Source organism: Notamacropus eugenii, chromosome 6, assembly GCF_028372415.1.
Source record: "Notamacropus eugenii isolate mMacEug1 chromosome 6, mMacEug1.pri_v2, whole genome shotgun sequence".
Lineage (NCBI taxonomy): Eukaryota > Metazoa > Chordata > Mammalia > Diprotodontia > Macropodidae > Notamacropus > Notamacropus eugenii.
The window spans coordinates 213,972,878-213,986,066 of NC_092877.1; the positions used below are offsets into that span (position 1 = coordinate 213,972,878).

The following is a 13,189-nucleotide window of genomic DNA, read 5'->3' on the forward strand; positions in this document are numbered from 1 at the left end:
CCTTTCTATAAGAAAAAGAAAAAGTGTGCCAGATTGGGTTTGGGTTTTCATGCTTTCAGACCTTAAGAATGAAGCTAACTAGTAAATCAGAAGTACAAATGAGGTAAAAATCAGCACTTTCCATGCCTTATCTTGATTCCCTTTTACAGTACTGATTCCAACTTGGATTTAATGGTAACATCAAATGTAATTCCAGGTAACTGAACCACATGCAGAGACACAGAATGGTCCCCCCCATCCCCCAGCACACCACTTCATCAGCCAGTTTCATTCTGGCTATGCTTTCTGCACTATATAGGTGGGTTTCAGAATGACTTTATGACAGGTCAGGTGCTGAAATATATCACCTGACATTTCCTCAGTAGAGAAGTTATTTCAGGTTTTCCAGACTCCTAAATTTCAAACTTCATTTATGTTGGTTAAAAACTACACCTTTCTTCTAGTACTCTCTTGCCTGGGAACGGGAGCAGGGGCGAGGGAGGGTTGTTTAAAGGGTAAGAGCGTGGAAGGAAGTAGCAAGGAGGCGGTCTTCGTTTAACTTATTCACGAGCTCCTCTCAAATAACTTCTTTTTATTCCTGCAGTGATTCAGTTGAAAGATTTTTGCTAGCTCCTGAGCTGGCTAAAAAGGTTCTTTATTAGAATACCACCTCCTATGTCACCGATTGGGATTTTGCTCATAGCATTGACATCCTCTTCCTCCACCCCTCCCTCAACCCACCCCAGCTTTGTTAGCTGACATCACCCTACGTTAGAAATTCCTCCCTTTGACTTTCCTTTTTTATACATTCCTCTGGTAGGGCTGTGCATCCATGACAACTACTGACTGTGTGAGTTTCCTCCCTCAGACTGTTATTTAAGGTTCAGATTCCATGATTAGTCAAAAAAAGATAACGAAGAAAGAGATTAGGTGGCACCGACAATTAAACTATTACTCATCTGTGCTAAAAAATCTAGGCTGTTCCTTCTGTGTCACCAGAGATGAGCGTGTTACTATCAATCCTGCTTCTCCTCCATTTTTGTCTATATCTGAAGACTCCTTCAGCCTCTTCTGCAGCAATCCAGAGCCATATGTTCAGTTCACTCCTCAAACACTGTCCTCTTTTTCTGCCTCATCAATTAGCTTTCACTTGTGTTTCTCCTGACTCTACCCACCCTCCAAATTAAAATCTTTTGCACTCAATAAACTTGAAGCAAAAACCTTCCTTTTCTAAACATATCTGATTTGTCTTTAATGACTGTGAAATTCAGAACATCATATTTCTATCAAATATTATTTTATTCACTTCAGATATTTATTTTAGTCATTTTAGTTTTATATTTTAAACTATTTCTGATGTTGAAAACTGGCATCTTTTCTGTCACTTTTCCTCTATTACTATTATTTTTCTTAAGTGAAACATTTCTTTAAATTGCTTTAATGTTTCAGAGTTCTTTATGAATGTTATTTCATTCTTTATTCTCAAAAGAACCCTGAGAAAGAGATAATAAAAAAGAAAAAAAGGAACCACATGTACAAAAATATTTATAGCATCTCTTTTTGTGGTGACAAAGAATTGGAAATTGAGGGGATACCCATCAACTGGGGAGTGACTGAACAAGTTGTGGTATATGAATGCAATCAAATACTACTGGGCTATAAGAAATGATGAGCAGGCAGATGTCAGAAAAGCCTGGAAAGAGTGGAGTGAGCAGAACCAGGAGAACACAGTAACAGTAGTACTGTGCAATGATCAACGATGATTGACTTGGTTAGCTCTTAGCTAAGACAATTGCAAAAGATTCATGATTGAAAATGCTGTCTACATCCAGAGAAAGAACTGTGGAGCCTGAATACAGACTGAAACATACTATTCTCACATTTGTGTGTGTGTGTGTTTTTCCCTTTTGTTCTGTTTCTTCTTTCACAAAATGACTAATGTGGAAATGTGTTTTAGTATTGCACTTGAATAAATCATATCAGATTGCTTGCTGTCATGGGGAGAGCAGAAGGAAAGGAGGGAGAAAAATTTAGAATTCAAAATCTTTCCAAAGGTGAATGTTGAAAATTGTCTTTACATGTAAGTAGAAAAAATACTATTAAAAGAATGCTGGGAGATGGGTGTTATTATTATTTCCATTTTAGAGTTGAGTGAAACTAAGGTAGATAAAGGTTAAATGACTTGCCCAGGGTCATACAGGTAGCAAAAGGAAGGACTTGAACATAGACCTTTCTAATCCAATGTCCAGCTCTCTATCAACTGTGTTATCAAGCTGCAAAAAATTTGCAAACATTCTATTCACTGGGCTACCTAGCTAAAACATTTTACAAACCATAAAGTATTAACTATTACTATTGATAATATGTTAACCATTTTTATAACTACAACAACTGTTAAATTATTGGTTTTGTGTTCAATAACCAAAAAAACAAATAATTTTTCTCTACTTGTACCATAGTTCCCCAAACACTAGACGTATAAGAACAATATTGGGAGAGCAACGTTGTCTCAGGATCATTTCTTGCTGGGGTATATTAAACTTATACAAGAAGAATGTAATTTTAAAAATAGTTCAAATTTCCATATGGTTTTAGGGCTGACAAAGCCCTTTAACATACTATATTCCATTTGATCCTTACAACAAACTGATGAGGTAGGTGCTGCAAAAGTCACTTCAGAGATCAGTAAACTAGCAGCTTTAAGGTTTATTTCCTCTCTGATTGTACAGGATACTATAATGAAGTCATAAATTTAGACCTGTAAAGGAAGCCAGAGTTCACCTAGTCCAATCCTTCATTTTATTTAGATGAGGAAGCTACAGGCAAGAGAAGTTTATTTACTGCCCCAAGGTCGTAGAAGTCACCGATATCACTGGTGGGAATTCACTCTCTGTCTTCTCATTCCAATGCTCTTTCCATTGTACATATATCAAGCGGCTTTCAGTATACTTTTATTTTAATTGATGGCATTTTGACTATCTGTTCCTCCCTCTTTCCTCCCTTCCTCAAACTGTCTTATCTTCTTACAGAGAAAGTTTTTCAAGTTCATTTCCATAGCCCTTGCCTCTCCTATTACTAGGATGCCACATATAGCTCCAAGCATATCTATCACAGAGCATAGCTAAGCTCTTCCTTCCTTAAAGCTTTTACCTTCAAGTGAAGTCAAAGGTCAATGGCCTTCTCAGGCTGAGTTAGGGGTAAATCCAGACAGAATCAGAGGACAAAGTCTAGATAAATCACTAATAAGAATTTGATGTAATTCTATGGAACACTTATGAGATTCAGAGTGAATAAATCAAAGTTAATTTACATAGCCTTTGCTTCTAGACTTTCTGCTAACTTTGTGGTATGCTGAAAAGCTTTTAGCAGCAAAGTTCAGAGGAGAGCCATGCAAGTTTAATTGCACTCTCCTAACTTCAGCCTCTTACATAAGAGACCTTTGATTTCCCTCTACTAGCTACCTGATTGTTAGCTGTGTACTACATAGCTAAAATCAGTAAATCAAACAGATTGATCCATTTCCAAGGAATACATTTAAGGTCTTGCCCATGCCCAACACATCAAAAGGATCTCTTTTTGCCAATAACACTCTGGTGGCTTACCACAACGGAAGTAACTCAGATCACTTATTTAAAATTTTAAACTGATATTTTAGTTGCCTTTAGATCACAAACCTGCCAGCCTTGTAATTTGCACTGCTGAAGCACAAGCTGACATTTCTCCTCAGCCGACAGCTTCTTCTTCTCTCCCAGCAATATATCAGCCAGGGCTTTATATCTGAAAAAAAATAAAAGAAATGACTGATTAACACAGAAAGAAACCAAATAGCAGTGGTTGAATTTGGAAAGTCATAAGCTCTATGTAACTGGTTAGCAGTTTAGCTTTGTTGGTATTCTGGGTTTTTGTTTATTTTTTTGTTGTTTTCCTATAAAAATATACGAAAGCATTTCAAGCCTCCAGATCTCATCTTTGGCATTGTCTAACCTTGGTCAAGTCAGGTCACATCTCTGGATCTCAGTTTCCTGATCTGTAAAATGATAGGACTGGATGGCTTCTGAGGTCTCTTCTAGCTCTACATCTATGAACCTATGACACTGAAATAGACAAATCTGAAGATCTGTTACTCTCTTTTTAATTTGTAAAACTAAGAGAATAACATTTCTTGAAGTTCTATTGGATCTGCAGAATTTGTTTCAATGGTCATTATGAAGCAATTGCTATGTGGAAGTCATTAACATGAAAATATAAAGACTCTGGAAAACTCTTTATTTCCTTTAAACTGCCAGTCATATTAACATAAATGAAGATGTAAAGAAAAAACAGATAGCTAAATAGCTCCATTTGAAGAGAGAAAGGGCTTTTTAACCCTACTTCATATTACATCCTTATGCCTTCAGAGCCCATTTGGAAGGGATGTGGTCAAAAATTTTGCTCAGCATTTTCCTTTTCCTTGTTGGAATCCATTAAAAACTGAAGAAGACTTGTGCCCATCTCACATAGTATACTTGACTCCCTCTAAATTTACTAAAATCAAATTTTTAGAATCATTTCATTTGCCATGTCCCTCATGTTTGCCTTTTCCAGATGAAATTAGTGTAAGTTTAAAATTCCCATCAATAGAGAAAAAGTGATTTTTCACAGCATTCCACCAGACAATAGATAGTTCTTTGTTAAGCCTGTCCTCTTCCATCTCCCCCTCCTTTTGGCTCTTCACCTGGCATGTGAGCAAATAGTGCATTAAAAAAACAAAAGCATCTGCATTGACTTTCTCCCTGCTACTCTATTATACTGTTCATCAATATCATGTTATACTGCACTGGAAGCCAGAATGAAGTTCTGCCAAAACTTAAGGGGAAGCCCATATTATCTTCACAAGATTTCTGCTCTTTTCTGCAGAATGGTTCATAGTTGTCTCTAATGTGAGCTGTAGTTAATTGGTTGTCTCCTAAAACGAGGCCTTTCAATTCACTTAGGGGAATTAGTCAAGGAGAAGAAAAAACAAACAACTGCACATCCTTATTTACCCCATTTACTCAGAGTCTAGAACTGCTCTTACTGCGGAAACCAATTGACAGTCATATAAGACTGATATATGACTCTTCATTTTGCAAATACCTTCCATAAGAGATTCACTGAATGGGGGTGGAGAGGTTGGGTGGGCAGTACTGCAAAGGCTGCAGGTACAGGAAATAATGCATATGGGAGAAAAACATGCTATTCAGCTCATTTTCTTTCTTAACTCTTTAAGTACTCAACTTGACCAAAAACAAAATCAAAACTCTTTTCTTTTTTTCTGGGATGAAAGTCAGGAAAACAAACACATCCACACCAGCATGATCCTTCTTTTTATATACACTTTATTCAAGTGTCAAGCTCTGGGTATGAGTGCTTATAAAAATAGAAAAGGGTAAGCAATATATATAGTGAAGCTGATATGCCAGAGGCAAGGCAAGAAAAATTCCAGCTCATCAACTTAATCATACTAAATGGGCTAAAATGATCTAGGGATGACTAGAGTACATAGTGTTCTTTTATGAAAATAATACTTTCCCTAACTGTCCTGAATCAGAGTCCTACCTCCTACTCTCTTTGGATGTAATCACTTTTTGGCGAGGAAAGCAGGAATTTCTCAGAATCAGGTAGGGAGCAGGTGTTGGGCAATGTCTAGGGGCATGTAGGGTTCCCAAGAACCTTTCAAGTCCTCAAAAGGTACTGGCAACAATTAGTCACACTAAGAAACAGTATATGCATAATTCAACACTTTTTAAATACCCACAGTGGAAAGAGAATTGGATTGAGACTCAGGAGACTTAGGGTTTAGAAGCATCTCTAATACTTATTTACCATCTGTGGAAATGGGCAAGCAAACCAGTGATCATGTTCCATCGTGTTATCCACCTGGAACTAGCCAGTAAGACTCTCTTGCTGACAGATTCTCCCTATCCAGAACAGCAACTCTTTGAATTCAGATAGCCAAAGACCCTCACCTCTTTCCTCAGGTTCTACTTAGCTTGGGGCGGGGGGCAGCTAGGTGGTGCAGCGGATAGAACACCAGTGGAGGAGTCAGGAGGACCTCAGTTCAAATCTCACCTCAGACACTTGACACTCACTAGCTGTGTGACCTTGGGCAAATCATTTCACCCCAGTTGCCTCATCCTGGGTCATCTCCAGCTATCCTGATGAACATCTGATCACTAGATTCAGATGTCTCTGGAGGAGAAGTGAGGCTGGTGACCTGCACAGGCCTCCCTCACTCAAAACAAAGTCAAGTGCAAGTCATGTCATCATTTCTCTGATGGCATGGTCTTCTTCGGCAATAAAAGACAAACACACACACATTCTTTTAACAATATATTCTAGAATTCTGCTTGTAATCAAAGAAAAGTTCACTGGCCCACTGTTTGAAAAGATCATTTTCTTTTCTCTGCAGAGGGGTAATCAAACTGATAACCTTATAGGGGCATAAGCCTTTCTTTGGGACTTTGAATGAATCTTGGGATCATAGTATTAGAGATAATAAATTTATATCTGCAAGACATATCAGAGGCCATTCCTTTAATTTTATAGCTCAGGGAACTGAGGTACAGAAAGATTAAGTGACTTCCCTGGGTCACATGCAATACCTGTCTGAGGTAGAATTTGAATCCAAGATTTGCTTATTCCAAGTCCAACACCCTATCCTTCTACCATATTGAACCTAAACTGACAAAGCTGATTATTGTCAAATGAACTGATAAATTAACAGAATGAGACTGATTATGGATGAAATATAGAAAAATTCTTAAATAATGAATACCAAGCAGGATCCATAGGAAACAGCATATATTCAAAAAGTTTAGTATATTTCCAAATGGGTCGAACACCTAACGTTCTATGAAATTGCACATGGTGACATGCAATGACACCAATGCCTTGGCAGAAAGGAATAGAATTCTAACTGTCTCTGACAAATGAAAGAAATGAGTGTCAGATGCTATGTAATTTTATGACCAAGAAGCATAGCTCCGTGGATGATTTGAGAAAAATTTTACTTCCTCCTTTTTAGAGTTGAGCTTTACTGACTATAGAATGTCGCACATACTGTTAGACTTGGGTGAAGTGTTTCATCAGTCTCGCTAGACTGCTTTTTTTCCTCTCATTTTATTTTTTAATTACTGTTACAAGGGAATGCCTTGCTAGGTGAGAGAAGGCAAAGAAGTATATTCTGAAGTAATGATGATATGAAACCAAAAAAAGAGGAAGGCAATAGTAGATGAAAAGAAATAAACCCCAAGTTAAATGTCAGGAATGTAGTAGTTCATGGAGCAAATAATTTGATATATGAATGTGCTATATTTTGGAATTAGTACATGAAATTGTATCGTGCATGGGACCAGTTACTTAACTTCTGTATTTATGCTGATTTTCTTTATTTTGAGGAAGATGAGATAAAGCTGGGCATAACTTAAAGAACATCAAAATGATGATTAAAGAATGAACATTGGAATGTAGAAGAAGTAATGTTATATGAATGTCATGGGATATCTCTGTGCTACAAGAACCGAGGAAATGGGGAACTTGAAAGGGACATAGAAAGACTCACATGAACTTATATAGAGTGAAATAAACAACATAAAAAGAGGAGTTTATACTCTAACTTCAATGTTACAAAAAATTTAAAAATATTAATAGATGAAAAATTAAATGAACAGACCCAGGAGAACAATCTATAAGGCACTGTAAATATAAACAATTTTGAAAGTGGTTAAAAACTATAATTAATGAAATAAATATCCATGATTCCAAATGATTAATATACCACCCACATCCTGACAGAGATGATAGATTTACTATGTAGAATCACACACATACACACAAACACACACAGAGTCAGTGAGGAAGTTTGTTCTGTTTAACTATACGTGTTTGTTACAAGGAGTTTGCTGTTCCTTTCTCTTTCCTTTCTTCCCCCAATGGGCAAAAGCAAAGGGAAGGAGAGGAAAAAAGAGATTTATGTTAATTTTTTAAAAAATAGATATGTTTCAGGGTGGTGTTGGTGCTATAGATACAGAATGTTGCATGCACTTTTAGACTAGGTCACTGTTAGTTTTGCTTAATTGTTTTCCTGTAACTCTTGGGGAATGGGGGTAATATGTAAATGCAATCTATAAATAAAGGAACACATCAACAAAATCTAAAAAAAGAACTAAAAAGGAAAGATGAAAAGGAGTTATTTCCTAAATGATAGATTATTCTTTCCACATATTATAATGCTGACCTTCTAGTATCACCTAGACAAACACTTAGAAGGACCAGAGAAGAGAAAATCGTCTCTCCTAGCAATATATCTCCCTGCTCTTACGGCATCAAGAGACATTCAAGTCAAATATAATGTCTTACAAAGAACTACTTAAAGAGACCAACAATATTAGTGATGGAAATCTTCATGAAAAATCTAAAATCCTATTATAAAGTTCTTCCTTTCTAACATATATCCTGAATGTTCAAAATACTCAGAAAGGAGACTCCTAGACATAAATGTTTTCCCCATCATTGTCAAAGAAAAAAAACCATTCTTAAAGGCTCTTATACTACCAGCCTCGATTACTCTACTAAACTTCCCCACCCTTGGGAAGTATACATTGTAAAGTATTAATTCTTTGTGTGTATAAGTATTTGTTACATTTACTTATATTTTATTTACATTTTCATTGCTGTTCTTTCGTTTTTGTGCCATCCCTTCATTTTTCTACAGGACATCTCTGATTTTAAGCTTGTTTAAGACAGGCATAAAGATATTTCTATTTCCTTTCCCAATGACTTCCTTTTAAAACTCCCTTATGGGCATAGTATGGTTATGTGTATTCAATAAATGTAGCTGCTTGGCTAAGTTCAGCTAGAGATTCATTTCATTAGCTTCACGGTACTGTTCCATTTCCTCTTCATATCATGTTCTCACGGTAAACATGGTGCAGGTGCAGGTGGGTGATTTTCTAGCTATTCAGGGCTAATTTCCAGCATTCTGAAGGCTGAGTGGTATGCTGAGCATAACAGCTGCCTAGCAACGGGGCTGACATGCATCATGAAAACAGAGAGAAGTATGAAGGAAAAGGAAAGCAACTGGGCTTGAGAGGGAAATAAAACCTATTTAAAGTGGCTAAAGGGGTGAGGAGTGAAACAGAGACAGAAAAAGCAAGATAAAGGGATTTTTTTCTTTGAAAAAAAGATAAAGTCCTATGGTCAGGAAGAGCCTATAGGTCTGAAAATCATTTGGCTCATAGAAATTCTATTTAGTCCATAAAATGTACACATTTTCTCCCTCCCACTGTTTTTTACAACACTCAAGAATCCTAACTGTGTGCCTATCATCAATACAGAATTTCCTCCACAGATATGGACAACCTTCAAAATAATCCAAACAGAAAGAAGAGGCAGAATGTATGTTTTAAGCATATAGTCTTTATTTTTCTAGTCATATTTTGTAATTGACTTTTGTTTTTCAAGAGTACCTTTAGACCCTATGTTCATATACAGAAATATATGCCTATAGTGACATATTACAAAGCTAGGAAAGAAATACTACTCTAGCATAAAATAATGACAGCTTCCACTTATATACCACTTTGAGCTCTGCTTTATATTGTCACACTTGAACCTTATTAGAACCTTGATAAATACCATTATTATGCCTTTATAGCTGAGAGAACCAAGTCTTAGAGAAGTTAAATGATTGGTACAAGGCTATTGTTGGAATTTGAACCCAGGCTTTCCTTACTGCGAATTCAGTGCTCAATGCATTATCTTATTCTGCTTCCAGTATACAGGAATCGTAGACTTGCTGCTTGCTTGCTTTACTTAGCAAGAAAAAATTTCCATTCCTTCTGGCAGTAGCACTAGAAGTTTGACCCTTTGCATGTCACATTAGCTGCGTCACCGTGGGCAAGTCACTTAACCCCTTTCAGTCTCAGTTGTTTCCTTAGATGGCCTTAATGTACCCCCTGTTCAAAAATCTGTGATGCTGGTTCTCTAGCTTATATTGGGAGAAGAGATTGATGTAATCAGAGGATTAATGCAAGAACATGACCATTAGAGAATGACAGATATTAAAGTCATATTTCCTCCTCCTCTACATAGGAGTACTATGGTCTTTTTTGCTGAATTAAAAAAAAAAAACTTGTCACACACTTACTCTGTGCAAAATTCTGTGTGAGAAATTTAAATATAAATCAATTCATAAGCATTTATTAATCATTTGCCAGACACTGTGCTAAGCAAGCTAGATGAAATGAATAGTTAACCTTACTATAAATCATAGAGGCAGAATTGGAAGTGAGTTTAGAGGTCACCTAGTTCAATCTTTTCATTTTATAGATGAAGAACTGAAGCTCCGAAAGTCTAATTAACTTGATCAAGTTTACACAGGTAGTACCCTAAGGAAGCTAATATCCTACTGGGAAGACATGATATTATTTATCCATCCATCCATCCATCCATCTGTCTATCTATCTATCTATCTATCTATCTATCTATCTATCTATCTATCTATCTATCTATCTATCAATTTACATTAAATAAATATTGTGTTGAAATACTTTTTAAACATTAATGTCACTTCACAAAGACTCTTCCTACTCCCACCCCCTCAATAGAGCCTTTCCTCAAAAGGAAAGCTTATAAAAATATTTTGACCATATATGAAAATGCACACCTCACTCTCCTCTTATAATGCACCATGTCTTTGCCAAAGGAGGGAATAGTGCTTCATGATCATTTCACTAAAGTCATGGTTGGATCAGAGTTCTAGTAACTTTCAAAGTTGCTTTCTTTTACATTATTGCATAAATTGTTCTCCTAAATCTGCCCACTTCACTGTGCATCCATTCAGAAAGTCCTACTAGGTTTCCATGAATTCTTCCTACTTCTCATTTTTTACGGCACAATGATATTCTATTATCTTTATAGCCCACAATGAATTGAGATAGTCTGCAAATGTTTGGCATGGATTTTGTTTCCCATTCATTGCTACCACAGCAAGAACTGCTACAAACACTTTTGCATTTATCATTTTGCATATATTACCTGTATTTCTGTCTTGGAGGTATGTAATGAATGGTGAAATTTCTAGTACCAAATCTCTTTCCATGATGTTGGTAGACCATTTTATGATTTGACAGTTCTACTAAAATCAGCATAGGTGTGCTCTGCTTTCCATAATGCACCCATTTACGTTATCATCTTTTTTTATTGTCACTGCTGCCTTTAATATTGTTGGAATAATTGTTCATGTAGTCTCTAAAAAAAGGCAAGATGTTTAACAAGGCAGTAGGGAGGCAAAACTGGTAATACCACCATGACGATGATTCTAGAAGCATCTTAATGGTTATATTATATCTATAGAAGTGAATGATGTTCCTGGAGATAATTCAAGTGCATATAGAAATTTTCCTCTATCAGGGGAACAGATTAACAGGGATTAAATAATTACTTTTTTTTGGCTCATCCATTTACAAGACCAACTATCCCAGAACACTGATCTCTTGCACATCTCATCCATCCTTTATGATATTGCTAAATTATTTTCCTAAGGTATAATTCGAATCATATTATTTCTCTGCTCAAAATATTCAATGACTCCTTTAACTTTCTACAAGAAAGTCAAAGTTCTCCAGTCTCACATTCAAAGTTCTTCGCCGTAAGGTCCCAACTTATATTTTAAGCTTCCTCACCCAATTACTCGCACACTGTGTGAAATATATAAGGCAATTAATGCATACATGTTCATTGATTACTTAGGTGCTATATGTATTCTTTTCAACCACTGACCAAGTCTACTCACTCTTCCTAATAATAGGCAACACTTTCTCTCTTCTGAGCTTTTGGTTTTACTGTTTCAACTAGCCTTCCCTACTGTCTTCCCGCTTATATTTCCACTTACTGAACTTTTGTCTTTCCTTATAGGAAAATTTCAAGAGTTTCTCCATTAATTCTTCTCTCATGTTCCAAACTGGGTCTGATAATTTTCTTCCTCTATACCTCTATATTTAGTTGTTTGTATTCCTCTTCTGCCATTTATATTATTTTTAAAAACTTAAATACTTATCCTCTTTACTAGAATATAAATTCCTTGGAAGCAGAGGCTGTATTACTCATCTTTTGTACCTGTTATAGGGTCCTACCTAGCATGTGTGCATAGTAAACCTTGAAAAAGTCTATATATCCAATTGGATAGAATTGAGATAGATCAAATGCAGAATCATCCCTTCTGGCCCTTGGCTTTTTGTTGCTGTTTAGGTGTTCAGTCATATCTGACTTTTCGTTACCCCATATCAGGATTTTTTTGGCAAAGATAGTAGAGTAGTTTGCCATTTCCTTTTCAGTAGATTAAGGCAAACAGAAATTAAATGCCTTGTTCAGGGTAACACAGCTGGTGAGTGCTGAGGTCCAATCTGAGCTCAGGTCTTCCTGGCTTTTGGCGCAGTGCTCTATCCACTGAGCCACCTAGCTGCCTCCAGGGCTTAGGCATACACGTTGAAAATGGCACTCATATCCTCTTTCTCCAGTGTTACAGGGGATCCCTGCTCGGTCACCACCTCCCCTTGTGCCATTGGGCAAATCATTTAACCTCAATGGGACCCAGTTTCCTTATCTGTTAAATGAAATGGTTTAACTACATGACTTTAAAGGACTGTCAGTTCCCGTGGTCTCTTAATTGCTAAATCTGGTGACCTTTTCTCATTTCTTATCCTTCTGGACCTTTCTGTAGAACTTTAAACTGTTGATCAACCTCTCTTCTCCCTGGGTTTTCATGACCCTTAGCTCTCTTGTTTCTCCTCTGCTCCTTCTCAGATTCTTTTGCTGGATCATCATTTTTGTACTCCCCCCTGCCTCTGATTGTCCACCAAAGCTTCTCTTTTTTTTTTTTCTCAAGGATTTCATCCGTTTCTATGAATTAAATTTCATTCCTTGCCCAGATAACTCCAAATCTAAATATCCATTCTTTCTCCTGAGCTCTAGCCCGAATCATCAACTTTCTGTTGCAAGTAATGACTTTACTTCTTACAACTCATCAGTCTACTAATCAAATAGCATTTATTAATTATTAGTTGACTGACTCATTCAAATAAAGATCTATGTCTCTTTCTCCTTAGAAATAAAATTCTTCATCACAGTTATTACTATTCATTGTGATACCTATATGTCTCTGATACTGTACAAGGTCTTAAAAAATGAC

The 13,189-nt window shown here is 36.5% G+C and overlaps 1 protein-coding gene across 1 annotated transcript in view; it reads right to left on the reverse strand.

The window, feature by feature from the left end:
• Positions 1–13,189, reverse strand: part of MYO16 (myosin XVI) — an 884,880-nt gene that overhangs the window by 132,737 nt on the left and 738,954 nt on the right. The window contains exon 30 of the mRNA XM_072621988.1: positions 3,654–3,756. Within this exon, the coding sequence (XP_072478089.1) occupies positions 3,654–3,756 (103 nt within the window). The remainder of the gene's footprint in view (positions 1–3,653; positions 3,757–13,189) is intronic.